Source organism: Macaca nemestrina, chromosome 17 (genome assembly GCF_043159975.1).
Source record: "Macaca nemestrina isolate mMacNem1 chromosome 17, mMacNem.hap1, whole genome shotgun sequence".
NCBI classification, from domain to species: Eukaryota; Metazoa; Chordata; class Mammalia; order Primates; family Cercopithecidae; genus Macaca; species Macaca nemestrina.
This window is the reverse complement of record NC_092141.1, coordinates 33,998,225-34,018,180: the sequence shown is the minus strand read 5'-3', so window position 1 is coordinate 34,018,180 and position 19,956 is coordinate 33,998,225. Positions and strand designations below refer to the sequence as shown.

Below are 19,956 nucleotides of genomic sequence, written 5' to 3'. Positions count from 1 at the left end.
CTCCAAGAGCCCCCTCCACCCTCAGATACCCCATCTCATACTAGCTGTTTCCTTTCACAGTCTAGTGACACAGGATGACCTTCAGTATCACAGCCTCAGCAAGCAGCAGAATGAGTCCCCGCAGCCCCTCGTGGGGACAGGAAAGGTCAGTGAGTCACATGGGTGTGGGAAGCCCCTTCCTCTCTGGTCCAGGCAGATGCAGACAGAGCAGCCTGTTAGAGGCTGGGCTGGAGAGGGCAGGAAGCCAGGGTTTGGGTGGAGAGTGGAGAGTCCCAGACCTGGGGTGTTGGGGGGAACAGGTGGGAATGAGGAAGGGCTTTGGGAGAGTGGGACAACACCCAGTGGTCGGGAGTGGTGGCCCCTGAGGTGCACTGACAGCTAGCTTCTATCCCTTGGGTTCCATACCATTCTAGAGAGGTGGGCAGAGAAATGGGTGGGAGTGGGAGAGAGGGTGGCTTATACGTCCTTCCATGCTCCCAGGGAAGGAAGGCAGTGGTGCCTTTCTGTTCTCGGTGGTATTGGCTCTGACAGTCATCCTCCTCACCTCTAACTTAGTCCCTCCTACGGCAGTTCCTCTGAGGAAGCATTTGGCAGGGCCCTGGGTGAGGAGAGGACCCTGGCCAGTGGCCCAGGCACCTGGAGCTCTTTGCAGGCACTGGCCCAAGTGGCTCAGGGGAGGGACACCCTGCCCTGTGTGGCCACCAATAGATCCTTCCCCACTCCAAGACAGGGCAGGGGCTGGGGTCTGGGAGAGACCTGAGAGAAAACCCTGGCTTTTTTCCCCTTGCAGAAGTCTCCAGAATCTCTGGTCAAGCCGGATGCAACCCCATTGTCCTCCCCACGGCACGTGAGGATCAAAAACTGGGGCAGCGGGATGACTTTCCAGGACACACTTCACCACAAGGCCAAAGGGGTACGTCTGGGGCTTCAGGGAGAACCACCTTTGTCCCAAGCTGGTGAAGCTGCCAAGGCTTTGTGGATCAAACAGGCGTCCCCCTGGGCAAACCAAACAATCATCTGCTTGGGCAAAGGGGTCTGGAAACAGAGACATTCTTCACAGATTACAGTAGGCATCTGTGCATTTACTTAATGATGCCAACTCCCTGTTAACCACCCCAGTAGATAATGGATAATCCAGAAGGTCAAATAAATGATTGCAGAAACAAATTCATATCTTTCTTAGATTTCAGGATAATGTCAGGGAGAATTTTCTAACAGAACTGCTCAGAGCTGGACTGTATTACATCAGGAGGTAGTGAGCTCCCTGTCACTGGAAGGATTTAAGTGCAATTTGATAGATTGCAGAGGGGTTCAAGTATCCTGTGAGTGGTTGGACTAAATGTCTTTTCAGGCTTCTTTTGGTCATCTAAATTTTTGTTCTAACTTCAGGATACATTCTATGGTTGTAAAGTGGGGAAGAATGGACAATTTCAAGACCATGAAAGTAAAATGATTTCCCACATGCCCCCAAACCACCACAGTTAACATTCGGGTGTACTTCATTCGTGTGTGTGTGTGTGTGTGTGTGTATGTGTGTGTGTGTGTCCGCGTGTGCCATCCTATGTCTCATTTCAGTTTGTTTTGGCCAAATACCAATATCGTGTTCCCATAGGAGCCATATTGGATTGACTTTGCTCTGGATCTGGAGCTGGCTGGGGAGCAGGGCCAGAGACTGAGTCCGGAGTAGGGGGGCAAACCTGACTCACACCCACTGGGGTTCAGCCAGTGGAAGAGAGGAGATCTAGGTGGGAGAAAGCCAGGTGGACCCCAAGGAGGAGGTGCCACAGGGGTGGAGAGGAGGTGCAGGGAGCCAGAGCAGCCAGAGAGGAGCCAGGTGGCCAGGAGAGCTGGCCCCAGAGGAGGGTGGCAAGAGGCCAAATGGCCCACCCTCACCACCTGCCTCTCTCTTTCCAGATTTTGACTTGCAGGTCCAAATCTTGCTTGGGGTCCATTATGACTCCCAAAAGTTTGACCAGAGGACCCAGGGACAAGCCTACCCCTCCAGATGAGCTTCTACCTCAAGCTATCGAATTTGTCAACCAATATTACGGCTCCTTCAAAGAGTAAGGCTTGCCCGCTGCAGGGTCGCTGCCTCCTGCCCTTCCTTCTGCTCTCCTGTCTCCACCCATCGCCTCTGACCCTAGCTAGATAGCTTTCTTTTCCAGATTTGTGGTGTTAAATCACTATGGTTTTGCAGAGCGAAAATGGTTTTCTAGGGGAGAAGACCCTGGAGCAGGTTCTCATAATTGTAGGATAAGTTGTACATAGTGATACCGGTTAAAAGTGACTGAATTTGAACCCTGGCTCCCACATTGTGTCTCAACATCCTCATCATATTAATGGCAAAAACTGCAACTACTTTTGCACCAACCTAATATAAAATGGAGATAATAATAGAAGGTGTGATTTTTGTGAGGATTCAGTAAGTTCAGAACAGTGTCCTGGCTTACAGAGACCTTGATTATGAATTAATATGGACCCTTTAACTGTGAAATGTTTGAGACAGAAAGGATCTCTGAGGCCACCTAGTCAGGCCTCCTACAGGTGTGAACATGGAAGCTGGTGACATACTTGAAGTCACCTCATTCCAGCTAGAAGCCAGGCCACCTGACTAGGAGAGAGCAGGCCATTGCTCTTTGCCCTGACTCTGGTGGGATTCTACATTTCTGGAGTTCTCTCTTTTTTTTTTTTCTACCCAGTGAGGCTTCCCTGAAGACCATGCTAGACATCCTTTATTTCTATGACCAATTGGTCATTTGCTTGACAGACACACATCAGGCACTGAGTATGCCCCAGCCTTGTGTCAGACACTGGAATACAAAGATTTTTAATTGTCATTTGCCAATTTTATTGCCAACATATACAATTTTAATCATCCAAAGAGAGGTTGTAAAGCACTGTGGCCTTCCCAGTTTCAAATCCTAGCTGTGCCCCTTACAAGCTGAGTAACCCTGGGCAAGTTACTTTGTCTCTCTATGCCTTGATTTTCTTACCGAAAATGGTGATAATAATAGTACCCACCTTGCAGGAGAAGGGTAGTCTACGGGAGTTTATAAAGATGAAAGGAGTTAAAGAATATAAAGAGCTGGGAACAATGCCTGGCCCATAGTAAGCACGACATAAATATTAGCCATTATTATGTTTTTAGAACACTGTGTTGTCCAAATAAAATATGTGGCTATGTAATTTAGGCCCCTTTAAAACTTTTAAAACAAAAATACACGAAGAGATTGTAAGAAAGAATGTCTGAAGGAAATGGATTGTTTTCTTTTTGTTTGTTTGTTTTTGTTTTTGTTTTTTGAGATGGAGTTTTGATCTTGTTGCCCAGGCTGGAGTGCAGTGGCGCGATCTCGGCTCACTGCCACCTCTGCCTCCTGGGTTTAGGCGATTCTCCTGCCTCAGCCTCCTGAGTAGCTGGGACTAACAGGCATGTGCCACTACACCTGGCTAATTTTTTTTTTTTTTGTATTTTTAGTTGAGACAGGGTTTCATCTTGTTGGCCAGGCTGGTCTCAATCTCCCAACCTTGTGATCCACCCACCTCACCCTCCCAAAGTGCTGGGATTACAGGCATGAGCCACTGAGCCTGGCCCAGAAATGGATTGTTTTCTAGGCTGGGAGGGGAGTGTAGCTATTAGGGCAGAGCCTCACACAGCACTGCACCACATGAAGTGAGCCACAGACGTGTACCTGGGACTCCCTGGTGGAAAGAGTGGCTTCTGGTGGCACCACCTCCACTTTTCTTTTCTTTTCTTCGTCTTCTTTTTTTTTTTTTTTTTTTTTTTGAGACTGGGTCTTGCTCTGTCTCCCAGACTGGAACTCAGTGGCACAATCTCTGCTCACTGCAGCCTCAATCTCTTGGATCAAATGATCCTCCCACCACAGCTTCCTGAGGAGCTGGGACCACAGGTGTACACCACTATGCCCAGCTAATTTTTTAAATTTTTAGTAGAGACAGGATCTCACTATGTTGCCCAGGCTGGTCTTGAACTCCTGAGCTCAAGCGATCCTCCTGCCTCTGCCTCCAGAAGTGCCGGGATTACAGATGTGTGCCGCTGCACGTGGCCCACCTCCAGTTTTCTACAATCCTAGAATGTCTGAGCTGGGAGGGACCGTGAGTCTTCAGAAAAGGCCCACATCTTCCAGGGTCAGTGGTCTTCAACCCTGGCTGCACAGTAGACTCACCTGGAAAGCCTGCAAAATTCTGATGGCAGGGTCCCTTGAGTCAAGGGCAGCGGAATCTTGGGAGGTGGGGACGAGGCAGACATGTGTGTGCTTCAAAAGCTCCCCAGGTGATTCTAATGTGCAGCCTGGATTGAGCGGCCTGTTAGGGGCTGCCTGCTTTGTGACTGCAAACTTCACAAGATCCTTGGCCTTTCAGCTCAATTGTTAATTAATGAGCCTTTCGGGGTCCAGGGATTTTCCTGGATAGGTTTCATTGGGCCACGGTACTTATTTATTTATTTATTTAGCACAAAGCACGTGTGCACCACAACACTATGAGATTGGTATTATTATTATCCTCATCTTACAGACAAGGCAACTGAAGTCCACAGAAGAGATGTACCTTGCTCAAAGTCACATCCTCCGAAGCCCCAGAGTGGGGATTTGAACTCAGGCAGCTGGTGCCCGAGCCCTTGCTTTTCCTGTCAGTGCTCTAGTACCTAGTCATGTGGCCTTGCAGGTTCCCAACTCTATTCTGGACCTGGGAGGCCTTGCTGTTGTGTGGAAGGCAATTGGGCGGGTGTTCAGAAGCCCAGTAGGGCTACAGGGCCATGCTTGGTGGTGTTGGAACCCATTTGCTTCTCACAGAGGAAAACTGTATTTCTCCAAGTCACAAGTACATACCTTGAACCCCTGCTTCCCTGACCAAGAGATCCTGGGGGTGTGGACGGGGAATGGCAGCCTCTGCTCACAAGGACCCTGGCAGTCTAAGACATGACCAGCTGAGCGGGGTCAGTGGCCTTTTGTATCTGAAGAATCATAGCATATTTAGAGATTGTGACTTGCTGCATGTTACATTTAAATGTGTTCACTGATGATGAAAGCCACTCCTTTTTTTCAGAGCTCATAGACATCATAGCATTTGTAATGCCTTAGAAACATGATTATATGAAAACGGCCGTCACATCTAAAACTCTGAAGGAATTGGATGTGAATGTAAAAAATAATCTTCTCTTGCATATGCACGTGCTGACCACCATGTGTGTTGGCGGTGTGGGTGTTATGGTGATCATTACTGTTTTCATGCTCGGATGCAGAGTGGGGAATATTGCTGGAAGCTTTGTCTGGGGAGGGAGGTCTCCCAGCAGTGGGGTGGTTCCCACCTCACCCAGCAGCTTCTTATGGCAGGGGTGTCCTTGGGGATAAATATCATCAAGTGTTTTGTCTTCGTGCTTTTTTTCTCTAATCAAGGAAAAGTTGTCGAGACACTCTTCATCCACAGAAAGGCCATTTTGTTCGGAGTTACCCACTCTCCTTAATCAGGAGTTCATTCTTTAAATAGTTTTGATACTGTTTCAAAGGTTTTGGGGCTGATTGGAAATCTCAAGGTTGTTGTTGTTGGTGGTGTGTGTGTGTGTTTCAAAGCCTTTCTGACTGAGTCCCTCCCTCCCTTTGGGATATTTTTGAAGTCTGGGAGGGGAGGAGAGAAGCAAGTTTAGAATTGCATATGGAGTGACTGAATGAGCAATTCTGAGGCTGAGGAACACCATGGTTTAGAGAGACTATGACGTGGGCAGCTCTTTTCTGGCCAGGCCCTGGGACCCTGCAGACTGAGCTCCAATAGCCAGGTCCCAGTCCTGGCTTGACCAGGCTCCTGAGAAAGGGTGGGCAGGCCCTCAACATCTTTGGGCTTACCGTCCCCGCTAGGGTGGAAGGTGGAGGGTCACATTGCCAACAGTTAAGAATCTGGGCTTGGCATCAGGGCGACCTGGGTCTGAGTCCTGACTTTGCTCTTTTCTGTACTTATGTTCCTGGGCGTGGTACTTAACCTCCTAGAGCCTTGAGATCCTTGGCTATAAAACAGATGCGAAAATATCTCCCTCCCAGACTCAGTGAGACCCTGCCTGCGAGTTGCTTCACCCAGTGCCTGGCTCATGTGGGTACCCAGTACACGGGAGCTGCCACGGAGGGGCTGGCTCATCTTCTCTCAGCCATGTCAAGGCAGGAGGGCACTCTCCTAACTAATGGAGAGGCAGGACATTGCTATGGCTGGATGGGACACTCCTCCCAGGCTTGCAAGTGTCTGAGAAGGATTGCACCCCTTACTGAGATGAATATGATTAAAGAAAAAGCACCTGAAAATGAGCAGCATTCCCATGGACTCAGGACTGGCTGAGTAACATTTATAGGACTCAGTGTAAAAATGAAAATGTGGGCTCTTTATTTTAAAATGATTAAGAATTTCAAGATGGGGACAGCAGAGCAATAAGCGTGGGGTGCTTCTAGGCTAAGTGTGGGGTCCCCAAAGCCAGTCCTGGAGGGAGCTGTCTCTGGTGAGAGGCGTCTTGCCCTTCTGGTGTCCTATTTCAGTTCCTGCTTCTGTGGATTGAATCAATCCCCATGTAAGGCCATCTCATTGTTGATCTTCCTTCTGTCTTCCTGTCCCCCAGGGCAAAAATAGAGGAACATCTGGCCAGGGTGGAAGCGGTAACAAAGGAGATAGAAACAACAGGAACCTACCAACTGACGGGAGATGAGCTCATCTTCGCCACCAAGCAGGCCTGGCGCAATGCCCCACGCTGCATTGGGAGGATCCAGTGGTCCAACCTGCAGGTGAACTTCCTTAGACCTGAGCAGGAGAGAGCTGGAGGCGGCCAGGCCCTGAGCAGATGGCTTGGAACAGCCACACAGAGCTGTGCCTAGGCCTCCTGGGACTGAAGCCACGGCCCTGGACCCTCTCTCACATTCCCAAATGTTGAGATGGGGCACCTAGAGTCCCTCTCTAGAAGCCTTGAATCGTGTTTCAGCACCAGAGTTTCTAGCTGCCCGTTCTCTATTGTGTTAAATTCAGGAGACTAAATGCCATCATTAGAGTAAACCACGACCTTGTTTTTATTACTCTTGAGGCCGTGGTGCTGCAAGATGTGTTGTTTTCCTCGAATGCTTGAATTCTTGGCTCCAAGAGAACATTTTATTTAGCCTAGCCTCCTAGGCCATCTTTTTGTTGGGGAATCATTTGTTGCAGGATAATATTGAAAGCTCTTGGACAGAGAAATCGATTAGAACTGCCAGTGAAACCAACTCTGGCTGTGTAATATGTGCTGGTGTGGGAAAGGACCTAGCCTGGGGCTGTAGGAATCCCGATTCATGTGCTTTCAAGCCAGGTTTTCTTGGAATTCTGGCTTTGCTGGGATCATCTGAGTGGAGTTGCCTGTGTTCCCCTAGAGGGCAGCTATGAGATGGGAGTGGTGGTGCAGATGGGAGGCTGCACTCTTCTGCATGGTGTTGAGTGTTTGAGTGTTGAGTGTTTCGGCTGCTCCATTGGTTCCCAGTGACTTCTGATCAGCCTCAAAGCCTCTGTCTGCCCAGTCTTTGATGGGCATGGTCTGGATGGGCTGTTGTAGGTCTTCGATGCCCGCAACTGTTCCACCGCCCGGGAAATGTTTGAACACATCTGCAGACACGTGCGTTACTCCACCAACAATGGCAACATCAGGTCGGTGCACGTTTCCCAGGGCTGCAGAGGGGCTTGCCTTGCCTGAGAATCTCAGCCAAAAGATGCAGCACTTGGGTCTAGGGGAGGCATCTCCAGCTCCAAGAGAAACCAGAGAGAAAGGAAAAAGAGAAAGACTCAGGCTTCTTCGGGGACCTCCAGTAGCGAGCCCAGCCCCTGTGAGCTCAGCTCCCATCGGCAGCCCATGCCTTTGGTTTCCTTCTGACGTGGAGCCATTTGGAGGGGATGGAGAATCTTTAAGTAGTAACTGCTTCACTATTCAGGGTTGGGGCTCCCATTTTTTAGAAGGGTTGGGATGTTAAGAGGTTACCTTCCTCTCCCAACCAATGAGATCACAGCTAATAGGACTGAACAGCTCATTCAGTCATTCATTCATCTTTTTGTTCAGCAAGCACTCAGTGCCTACCTAATGCAACCCAACACAGGACTAGGCTGGGGGAGCAGGAGGAAGGTGGGGTATGGGGGGTAGGAGGCAGAGTGACTAGAACCCTAAGATGCTGCTCCAGCTGCCATGAGCCTACGACCTGCACTAGACAGGCATCCAGCTAACTCCACTGCAAAGAAGGAGACATAGGGCAGCGAAGGAAAGACTGGCAAATCAGCTAACCCTGCCTGATGGATGGGAAGGCCCCCTTGAGGGGGTGGGCCCTGGGTCTTGAGGGAGGGCAGGAGGAGGGGCATGTCAGGAGGCTGGCTCAGTCAGCTCGGGATCAGGGGCTGCAGAGCAGGTAGGGTGGAGGGGGAGGTAGGGCCAGTGCAGGATGGCTGGGCCCCCATCAGGGCCAGGTGGTAAACAGCACTGTTCCTGTCCCGGGAAGGTCGGCCATCACCGTGTTCCCCCAGCGGAGCGATGGTAAGCACGACTTCCGGGTGTGGAATGCTCAGCTCATCCGCTACGCGGGCTACCAGATGCCAGATGGCAGCATCAGAGGGGATCCTGCCAACGTGGAATTCACTCAGGTACCCAGCCCAGCCTCAGCCCCTGGCCCTGGGGGCAGGGAGCCCCGTGGTGAGCGAGTGACAGAGTGGAGCCCAGAGGAGACACGCAGTCCGGGCTTGCAGACTCACGGGCCTGTCTTGTTCCCCAGCTGTGCATCGACCTGGGCTGGAAGCCCAAGTATGGCCGCTTCGATGTGGTCCCCCTGGTCCTACAGGCTGACGGCCGTGACCCTGAGCTCTTCGAAATCCCACCTGACCTTGTGCTTGAGGTGGCCATGGAACATCCCAAGTAAGTGGGCTGAGGGTGCTGGGGGCAGGGGTGAGTCAACACACAGCTCTTCTTTCCTAAGTGAGGCTCCAGCCCTCAGGCCCCTCCGAATACCTCCCCTAAAGCCCAGCCAGCAGCAGGTGACACTCAGGGGGCTGGCTTTCAATGACTCTTTTGTCATTGTTGCGTTCTGCAGCCAGTCTGCACTGGCACCTCGGGCCTCAGACAGGATGATTTGTTGATGCTGAGGGGAAGCAGAGGCTTAGATGCACACGGCCCCAGGAGCTTGGGAAGCAGTGACTGCAGGAGAGGAATGCGTTGAGATTATGGAAAGGAGCAGCCCAGGCCTCTTCTGCCCTCCTGACAATGCTCTTAGCTGTCCCTCTCCTGTCGGGGGCATATAGGGCTCCAGTGACTTCAAGAGTCCCACTGGCCCAGCCCCTGCTCTAGGCAGTTCTCATAATTGCAAAAATACCTCTGCGTATTGAGATTTACTCTCTCGCAGACATTGGGCTGGGCTCTTCTTCCTGGCCATTGAATGAACTGAATTCAGTCCCAACTCACAGCCTTTGTACTCCCTGTTCCCTTTGCCTGACATGCCCTTTCCTCAGAATTTTTCTAGGCTCATTTCTTCTTGTCAAAAGGCATTTCCTATAATGCCATCTCCCGTGAGAAGACTCTCTGACCACTCAAGCTAGAGGAGGGCCCCCTTACCCTCAGTCTAACACATCATCTTGTTTTTATTCCTTATGTATTTGTTTACCCATTTATAATCTAGAGTCTAGACATTAGACTATAAGCTCCTTGAGAGTGGAGATCTTTTCTTTTCTGTTCACAATGCATACCCAACAGCTAGCAGAGTGCCTGGCACATAGTAGGTGCTCAGTTATAAATATTTGTGGAATAAATGAATATACAAGTGAATGATATTACTAGCTTTATAATAATTCCATGAATTTGATGCTATGATTTCTATTCTGATAACGAGGATGTTGAGGCTCAGAGAGGCTAAAAACATCCCAAGGTCACACTGCTAGTCAGTGGTGAGGCAGAAGTTGAACCCCGGCTTTCTGACACTGGTGTCCTTAATTGCTCTATTGTGTTGCATTCTCAGCATTTAGCACAGAGCCTGGCACATACTTGATGCTTAATATGGGTTTGCATGAATGAATGAGTGCATGAATGCATAATTTAATAAATGGCACCCTGTGTGTCCAATACGTCTCTCGGGCTGGGATTAACTCAGAATCAACTCTTGGAAAGGAGTTTTCTTGTTTGACTCTTTCTGAAGCTTTTTTCTTGGTGGGAAGGTGGGGGGTCAATGGGAGGGCAAAGGTGCAAAAGTGAAGCCCCCAGCACCAGACATGGTGGTTCATGGTGGTTCATACCTGTAATTCCAGCACTTTTGGGAGGCTGAGGCAGGAAGATTGCTTGAGGCCAGTAGTTCAAGACCAGCCTAGGCAACATAGTGAGACTCTACAAAAAAAAAAAAAAGAAAGAAAAAAATTAGCTGAGCAAGGTGGCACATGCCTGCAGTCCTAGCTACTTGGGAGGCTGAGGCAGGAGGATCGTCTGAGCCCAGGAGTTAAAGGCTGCAGTGAGCTATGATTGTGCCACTGCACTCCAGCATGAGCAATGGAGCAAGACCAAGTCTCAAAAAAAAAAAAAAAAAGGAAGGCCCCAGTTAAATTGTGTCTGCCTTTTTGCCAGATATGAGTGGTTTCGGGAACTGGAGCTAAAGTGGTACGCCCTGCCTGCAGTGGCCAACATGCTGCTCGAGGTGGGCGGCCTGGAGTTCCCAGGGTGCCCCTTCAATGGCTGGTACATGGGCACAGAGATCGGAGTCCGAGACTTCTGTGACGTCCAACGCTACAACATCCTGGAGGTAACACAAGCAGCCCAGCTGGCCAGCTGGAGGTGTGGGCCTGGGGGTGGCTCCAGGGACTGACTCCCCGCTATCACTCTGCCTCTGTAGGAAGTGGGCAGGAGAATGGGCTTGGAAACGCACAAGCTGGCCTCGCTCTGGAAAGACCAGGCCGTCGTTGAGATCAACATTGCTGTGCTCCATAGTTTCCAGGTATGTCTGGAGTTTTGTGAGTCTGAAGACTTTGTGGTTAGAAGCTCATCAGATCCAGTGACTTATGTGATGCTTACTTTGTAAGTCAGCCCCCTTGCTCACTCTAGAGGTCCAGCAACAGGCAGCTCTTCACCTCCCAAGACTGTTCAATCCCTGCACTTGAGCACTGAATTCTGTGCTCTCTCAATCGCTCTAGGACTTCACTGCCGAAAATTTCCCTCTTCTCTCTCTGTATCATCAGTGTCTCTCTCTGCTGAGTCATTCCCAGCAGTGTACAGACAGGCTTTCCTAGCCCCATGTCAAAAAATAAATGAATAGCTAACACGCAACTCCTGCCAAACCTCAGGCTCCCTCTAGCCACTGCCTCACCTTTCTGCTCCTTTCTACAGCAAAACTATGGAGAGATCTCATTGCCATTCCTCATCCCCCAGCTGCTTCAGCCTGGCTGGGTGACAGAGCGAGACTCCACTCAAAAAAAAAAAAAAAGAAAGGCCTCCCTGACTATGCCATGTAAAATGATACCCTCGCCCCACTGCCAACCTGTCTCTCTGTGTTAGTCCTTTAACCATTTTATTTTTCTTCAAAATACTTCCTCATACAGTTCCTGGCATTATATAGGATGTCGACTTTTTTTACTTTTCCTTTTTTTTTTTTTTTTTGGGACATCATCTCACTTGGTCACCCAGGCTGGAATGCAGTGGCATGATCACTGCAGCCTCGACCTCCCGGGCTCAAGTGATCCTCCCACCTTAGCCTGCCAAGTAGCTGGGACTACAGGTGCACACCACGCTTGCCTAATTTTTGTATTTTTAGTAGAGATGGTGTTTTTCCATGTTGCCCAGGTTGGTTCTGAACTCCTGGCCTCAAGTGATCTGCCTGCCTCAGCCTTCCAAAGCTCTGGGATTGTAGGCATAAGCTACTGCACCGGGCCGGCTTTCTTTATTGTTTGGTTTTCCCCACTAGAATGTAAGCGCTATGGGGCAGGGACCTTGTCTCTCTGTTTGCTGCTGCACCTCTAGCCTAGAAGAGTGTCTGGCACATGGTAGATGCTAAAATAATGTGTCTTGGAAGAATGAATGATGAGGGCCACATCCACATTCTCGCCTGGCATAAACTGGGTCTTCAGTCCTGGTCTGATGCGTGCATGAATGAGTGACGCTGGGAGGGGACCTATGAGCTGTGGCTGCTCTTGCTTGCTGTGTGAGGGTGACAGCCTCCACCTCCTCTTAAGCCCACACACAGCCACTGGGCTAATGTGTAGGGCTAAGCCCTCTGGCCCATCTGCTGTTCTTACCCATGGAAACACTTCTCTTCTCTGTGGGAAGGAGGCCTGAGATGTAGGAAGATACTACTTTAGAAGCCACAACCATTGCCATAAAGCTGACAGATGCCCTGGAGACCCCACCACTGGGCAGTCATTCATTCATTCGGCAATGTTTTGCTCAGGGTTTGCCTGGTGCTGGGCACTAGACTGGGCCAAGGATGTGAGTGGTGAACAGAGTACAGATGAGCACACACTGTTCCCCATGACTGGGTCACCCCATAGGCAGATCAGGCCTGTGCTTGATGGGGGAGGGGAAGATGGAACAGGAAGAGCCCCTTGGTGTCTCGGGAAGGGCTGGCCTCGCACCACACATCCTGACTCCTGGGGACTCCCAGCACCAGCCCTGATGCTGGCAGGATGTGGATACGTCCCAGAAAGTCCGTGAGCCTCTGCTGTCTCCTGACCGTGGCTGACTGTGTCCTTCCACTGCCTGAGTGTCTCCAGGACTTCCTCACCACCCTTCTTCAGGGTAAACTTCAAAAGATGGGCCCTTGTTTCCTCTCTGTAAAATGGGGATAATAGTGCCTCCCTCACCTGAGGATTGTAGGAGTTAAGTAAAAATGCATACAAAATGTTTAGCTGCACTGCCTGGCCCATAGGGAACACTTGGTAAGCAATGATTTTCTTACTATTTATTATGTTGTCATCACGATCATGGCTACCACTGAGTTTTTTTTTTTTTTTTTTTTTTTTTTTTTGAGATGAGCTCTCCCTCCGTTGCCTAGGCTGCAGTGTATGGTGTGATCTCGGCTCACTGCAACCTCCACCTCCTGGGTTCAAGCAATTCTCCTGCCTCAGCCTCCCGAGTAGCTGGAATTACAGGATTGTGTCACCACGCCCCGCTAATTTTTGTAATTTTAGTAGAGACAGGGTTTCACCATGTTGGCCAGGCTGGTCTCAAACCCCTGACCTCAAGTGATCCACCTATCTCTGCCTTCAAGTGGTAGGATTACAGGTGTGAGCCACTGCGCCCATCCCGTAGCTACCACCGAGCTTAGAACTGATCTGGCACCCAGGAGTTGCTGTGACTTGGAAGAATAAATGAATGAGAGCCCACGTCCACAAGAGTGGTGGCCGGACTTATATATATACATATAGAACTTATATATGTCTATATAATTTACAAGGCATGGCTGGACTTCCCAGGCCTGACACCAGCTGGGTCCCCTCATGCCTCCCTACCTTGACTCATGCAGTGCTCCACTCAACTAACTTGCACACCTCTCACAAGACTGCCCTCCTCTCAGGAGCCGCTCCCGAAATGCCCTAACTCGCGCTGGGCCTCTGTTTGGCATTGTGCCCTCTCCTCTGCCCTTCCCCAGCACCTTTGCCTGCCTCCATCAGAGTTTCTGTCAGGCCATGTGAAAATGCCTGATTTTCCTCTGCTTCCCACCCAGTTAGACTAGACCATAATGCATAGAAGGGGTTGTGTCTTTCCCTTCTATAACACTGATGCCTTATGCAGTGCCTGGCAGATGGAAATTACAAGAGCAGCTAACATTTATTAAGCACTTACTATGCTTTGCTTATTTCAGCTTATTGCATCCTTTCAACAACCTCATGATGTAGGAACTTTTTTTTGGAGACAAGGTCTTGCTCTGTCACCCAGGCTGGAGTGCAATGGCGTGATCATGGCTCACTACAGCCTCGACCTCCTGGGCTCAAGCAATGTTCCTACCACATTAGCCTCCCCCATATCTGAGAACACTGGCATGTGCCACCACACCTGGCTCATTTTTAAATTTTTCATCTTTTTTTTTTTTTTTTTTTTTTTTTTAAGACGGAGTCTTGCTCTGTCACCCAGGCTGGAGTGTAATGGTGCGATCTTGGCTCACTGCAACCTCCGCCTCCCGGGTTCAAGCGATTCTCCTCCCTTAGCCTCCTGAGTAGCTGGGATTACGGGTGTATGCTGCCACCATGCCTGGCTAATTTTTATATTTTTTAGTGGAGACGGGGTTTCACCATGTTGGTCAGACTGGTCTCAAACTCCCGACATCAGGCGATCTGCCTGCCTTGGCCTCCCAAAGTGCTGGGATTACAGGCATGAGCCACCACACCTGGCCTACTAATTTTAAAATTTTTATAGAGATGGGGCCTCACCATGTTTCCCAGGCTGATTTCAAACTCCTGGGCTCAAGTGATCCTCCCACCTTGGCCTCCCAAAGTACTAGGATTATAGGCATGAGCCACTGCACCTGGCCATTATGGGAATTCTTATCATTCCCATTTTACAGATGAGCAAACTGAGGCTTAGGGAGATTAAAGAATTAATAGCTCAAATAAGAAGCCAGAGTTTGAACCACTATGTTAAACAAATGTCTCTTGACCGAATGGGTTGCCACAGACATAGAGGCCAGTGGCTGTCTCGCTGGACCATTCCATGGGGTCAGACCCCACAGCCTGTAATTTCAGACTGTGAGTGATTCGTCTCCCATACGCTACAGTTCTCCCAATGCTTCAGACCTCCCCACGGAGGGGTCTGGCTCCTTCTTGGCTGAGGAGGCTACAACCCCAGGGAAGTGACTCTTAGAACTCTCCACCCATAAATGGCCGGGATGGTATTTCCTTTACCTGCCAAAAGGCGCTGTGGTTTGAGTTATGCAGATCCAGATAGAGCCATCTGCTGGGAGTCTGGGGAGACCTGTGGGCATGAGAGGCTGGATATTACCCCCAAAGGGACATGGGACCTGTGGGCTGACCCTGGCTAATGTGCTTCCTTGGGCTCCTTCAGAGTCTCCACAAGCACCTACCATTTGGGTGTTTATTTTCAGCAGGCGGGGAGAGGGCCAGGAGGAGTTGCTCTCCCGTATTACAGATTGCCAGGCCTTCCCAGGCACCCTCCGGGAGCCCTGCAGCCAACCAGCCCCTCTCCCGATTCCCCCATCCTTATCGCCACTCCCCTTCTTGCCTTCTGATACAGAAGCAAAACGTGACCATCATGGACCACCACTCAGCTGCAGAATCCTTCATGAAGTACATGCAAAATGAATACCGGTCCCGTGGGGGCTGCCCGGCAGACTGGATTTGGCTGGTCCCTCCCATGTCTGGGAGCATCACTCCCGTGTTTCACCAGGAGATGCTGAACTACGTCCTGTCCCCTTTCTACTACTATCAGGTGAGGGGCCTTCCTCTCCTCTCCGTCCTGGGGGCTCAGGTGTGGCTGTGTGTGTGTATGTGCACCTCATGGTTACACATGCAGGGCACAAGAGGAGGTAGGGATATGTTGTTAAAGCTTTCCAGGCTTCACTCAAGGATGCTGAGCAGCCTTTGTGCATTTCCACGGAGAGTGGCACTGAAGGAAGCGCCTTCCACTGCACCCCTAGTGGCCTGTGGCTCGGGTGAGGGGGTCTGTCATTACACCTGCCTCCACGGGAGGGTCCGGCAACAGTCACCCAGCAGAGTGCTGAAGGGATTGGCTCCTGAGTCAGACACTATTGATTCTGCCACTTCCTAGCAATAGGGTCTTGGGTGGGTCCTTTCACCGTTCTGAGCCCTGATCTTCTCATCTCTAAAAGGGATGGGCTTCACTGCATGACAGGGGGTTGTACGGATTGCAAAGCTGGTGTATGGAACAGCTCAGCCCAGTGCCCAGCGCAGAATGCATTCAGTAACCATGAGCTATTGAGACGAGTTCATTTTGTGCCAAAAAGGATTTAAGAAGAGCTTCCTGCATCTACATGACCTCACACGCAGGGTGACTGCATGTCCTAGATTCTTGCCTGTTGTACTAGCAGCTCCTCTTGCTCTCAAAGGTGTCTCAGTTGGGACTGTACATTATGTCATCTGCCTGGTGATAAGATGCTAAAAGAAAAAGGGAGCGCAGCTTGTTCCTTCCAGGAGGACACTGATGAGAATAAGAGTGAGCTGCCCCCCTCAATGTGCAGGCTCCATGCTGGGCAGTGGAGAGGCAACTGGGGGAGAGGCAGCCACAGCCCTCCCTTGCAGGGGTTCAGTGACGGGGGTGAGGTGCAGGACAGCCTTCTCTCCCAGGCTCATGACGGGTGCGAAGGGTCCTCTACCACTCCAGCATCCGCAAGCTGAGCCAAGTCAGGACCCCGCCTTGCCCTCACATCTCCTTTCTTTTCTGAAGGTAGAGGCCTGGAAAACCCATGTCTGGCAGGACGAGAAGCGGAGACCCAAGAGAAGAGAGATTCCGTTGAAAGTCTTGGTCAAGTGAGTGGCAGTGACCAGTAGTGATGTGTGAACTGTGTCTCTTCCTTCTAGTCAGCCTCCGCCTCCAGTCCTTGAAGGACAAGGAACACAGGGAATGGATATTCTTTTTGCTTTTGTTTTTGAGACAGGGTCTCACTCTGTCACCCAGACTGGGGTGTAGTGGTGCCATCACAGCTCACTGCAGCCCCTGCTTCCTGAGCTCAAGTGATCCTCCCACCTGAGCCTCCCAAGTAGCTGGGACCACAGGTACAAACCCACGCCTGACTAATTTTGTCTATTTTTTGTAGAGATGGGGTCTCACAATGTTGCCCAGGTTGGTCTCGAACTCCTGGGCTCAAGTGATCTTCCTGTCTCAGCCTCCCAAAGTGCTGGGATTACAGATGTGAGCCACTGTGCCTGGCCTGGGAATGTATATTCTTCGTGGAATTTGGCTCCCAGAGGTCCAGTCGCCAACTCCAAGGGTCCCCTGCTACCATTGTTCCAACCTTCTCTCTCCTCCATTTTCCCAAAGGGGCCTGTAGTAGTGGGTGAGGGGAGGAAAAGGGTGAGTCGTCATGGTGCATGGCTGGTGAGAAGCGTATCTTGCTTTTCCCTTAACCTGCCCCACATTAAACGCTGTCCTGTCCCATTCCCCTGGTCCCCCATTTTCTTCTGGAAGGCTGACTTAGCACATAGCACCTGCCTGTCTATCTGTCCCCACAGAGCTGTGCTCTTTGCCTGTATGCTGATGCGCAAGACGATGGCGTCCCGAGTCAGAGTCACTATCCTCTTTGCGACAGAGACAGGAAAATCAGAGGCGCTGGCCTGGGACCTGGGGGCCTTGTTTAGCTGTGCCTTCAACCCCAAGGTACCGGCTCAGTGGGATGGCTGTTGTTTTTTCTGCTTGTGTGCAGGGGAGTCTAGGAAAAGTTAAAACGATTTCCCCACTCCTGGGTGTCTCAGAACCTTGGATATGCTAATGTGCATGAGAAATCTGCAAGAGAAGGAAAGACGCGTGCAGGGATTTCCAAACTTACACAGCAGATGAGTTTTTCATGGTGTTCTGGAGAACACATTTTGAGGAACACTTTCACAGTGAATCCAGGCCTCAATATACATCAGTTATTCTAGCTGAACTTTATTCAGGCTCACTGAACACCTGCTCTGCAGGACGCAGTGCTACATGTGAAAGGGGGGAGATGAGTAAGCTGCAGATAAACAAGAAAAGGCCACAGAGGGTCTGTCTAAGCTCTACCCCCTGCCTTCAGCACTGACAGATAAAATCCTACTCTTAGGGATTGGTGGCCCCATACTAGGCCAGCTCTGGGCTTTGAGGATCTCACAGTGAGTGACTCAGGGCCAGGCCTTGCCCTCGGAGAGCTCTCCAGTATACAACTCACTCTACCCTCCCAGCGCCCTGCAAAGCAGGTGTCAATGTCATTGTTAATGCACAGAGGAGGAACCTGATGGTTAGACAGGTTGATGGGTTTTCCAGGGTCGCACGGCTTCTGGGAGATGGATGTGACCCTGAGGACAGGGCACAGGCCAGTGTAATGCCACGATGGCATGAACTGTGATCTGTACCACGTAGAGGCCTAAGCCAAGAGGAACTGACTGATGACCAGGTCAGCCAGGTCGCTGAAAACACCTCTTGGGTCTAAGCCTCACCTGCCAGCTCCCAGGAGTCCGGAACTGCCAGGAGAGTGGTGGCAGGTCCCCCATCCTCAGCTGGGTGGGCCCGGATAGAATAACAAGGCGAGGGCACATTTCCCCGGCCATTGCCTCCAGGCGCCGCTGTGACCTGCTCATTCCAATTTTGTGGAAATATTTCCACACACACAGAAGTGCAAGTAGCAGTGGACATGGTGAGAGGTGTTTAGACATAGGATAGGCAGTGTTTTGGAGACAGAGCTTCCAGGGCTTGCCGATGGGTTAGCCGCAGGGCTTGAGCTGGGAAGGAGAATCACGGATGATGCGTTCAAATCGGTTCATTCACCTCCTCTGTGCCACGCTTGTGCCAGGCCCTGGGAGAGACAGATGAGCACAGATGAGCACAGGAGCCGCAGACTGGGGACAGTGTGGGAGGAAGCCCAGGGTGTCTAGGCAGGGTAGGGAGGGCCCTATTGGGAGCTGAGAGTTGATGTCCATCCAGGTTGTCTGCATGGATAAGTACAGTCTGAGCTGCCTGGAGGAGGAGCGGCTGCTGTTGGTGGTGACCAGTACGTTTGGCAATGGAGACTGCCCTGGCAATGGAGAGGTGGGTGGCCTGAGGTCTGGATGGTCTAGGGGGTGATCGCACACAGGAGGACCCAGGAAAGGGTCTAGGGGATGCAGCATGTCCTATATAGGGCGTTTGGGTGTCACTGCTCAGGCCACTCTGGATCAGGTCATTTGCCGGCCTCTGTCATAATTATTGCCATATGGGAGGGCCCCCTTTCCTATGATATATTTAATATATTTCTGTGAATGGCCTACCTGTTCGTATTTAAAAATTCATATTTAAAGGAAACTTGTATCACTCTCACAAAAGGAAAATAGCAAAACATAAATTCAATGAAAACAAAATGAAGTTAATGAATTTTAGCTAGATACTATTCCTAACCAAATCCTACTCTTTCTTTTTGTGTTTGTTTGTTTCTATTTTTTTGGTTTTTTTTGAGAAGGAATTTTGCTCTTGTTGCCCAGGGTGGAGTATAATGGCGCGATCTCGGCTCACCGCAACCTCTGCCTCCCTGGTTCAAGTGATTCTCCTGCCTCAGCCTCCCGAGTAGCTGGGATTACAGGCACGCGCCACCACGCCCGGCTAATTTTGTATTCTTTTTTTTTTAGTAGAGATGGGGTTTCTCCATGTAGGTCAGGCTGGTCTTGAACTCCCGACCTCAGGTGATCTGCCCACCTCAACCTCCCAAAGTGCTGGGATTATAGGTGTGAGCCAACATGCTCAGCTATCTTTGTTTTTAAAAAAGAGTGACAGGCAATGAGAGAGGTATTAAAGGTCTATTAGCACCAATTTGAGACTGTCTCTCCAGTGCTCAGAAGAAAGAAAATGTAATTGAAGGGGAAGAACTAAAAAATAAATTATGAAAAGGGAGTAAATACTCACCATGGGATTTGACGCTAGTTCTGCTGGGTCACACACCTCCTGGGATCGTCTTGGGTTCCTGGAGAGCCCGCCTGATTTCAGAGACTATAGGACCAATTGCTGTTGCTTCTACCAGGTTCCAAACCAGAAGAGAATCACGGCCCATTAGGAGGCCCTCTGGAGATGCCCTGCTATAAGGCAGGCCCCCTCTGCCAGGGCTGGATGGGAGGAGGCCAGGCTGTTCTGGGTCTCCCACCAAGGGGCAGGGCCCACACGAGTTGCTACAGTTTAGCTGAAGTGAGAGACAAGCTAAACTTGTCAGCTGACAACCAGGTCCTTGGCCAGATGGCCCCACACGTAAACCAACTTCCACTGTGGGCTGTGAACCTTCTCCTGCCAGCTGTGGCCAGGTTTCCAGAAGAAAGGAAAAAACAGTG

The 19,956-nt window shown here is 50.6% G+C and overlaps 1 protein-coding gene across 2 annotated transcripts in view; it reads left to right on the top strand.

Moving 5' to 3' along the window:
- The window catches only part of LOC105476942 (nitric oxide synthase 2), a 43,654-nt gene that overhangs the window by 10,855 nt on the left and 12,843 nt on the right, over positions 1 to 19,956 (top strand). For both annotated transcript variants that reach the window (XM_071082567.1, XM_071082568.1), the window contains 13 exons: positions 61 to 145; positions 791 to 913; positions 1,915 to 2,063; positions 6,614 to 6,776; positions 7,568 to 7,659; positions 8,496 to 8,637; positions 8,766 to 8,905; positions 10,595 to 10,769; positions 10,860 to 10,961; positions 15,206 to 15,400; positions 16,376 to 16,458; positions 17,161 to 17,305; positions 18,590 to 18,694. In XM_071082567.1, the coding sequence (XP_070938668.1) occupies positions 61 to 145; positions 791 to 913; positions 1,915 to 2,063; positions 6,614 to 6,776; positions 7,568 to 7,659; positions 8,496 to 8,637; positions 8,766 to 8,905; positions 10,595 to 10,769; positions 10,860 to 10,961; positions 15,206 to 15,400; positions 16,376 to 16,458; positions 17,161 to 17,305; positions 18,590 to 18,694 (1,699 nt within the window). The remainder of the gene's footprint in view (positions 1 to 60; positions 146 to 790; positions 914 to 1,914; positions 2,064 to 6,613; positions 6,777 to 7,567; positions 7,660 to 8,495; positions 8,638 to 8,765; positions 8,906 to 10,594; positions 10,770 to 10,859; positions 10,962 to 15,205; positions 15,401 to 16,375; positions 16,459 to 17,160; positions 17,306 to 18,589; positions 18,695 to 19,956) is intronic.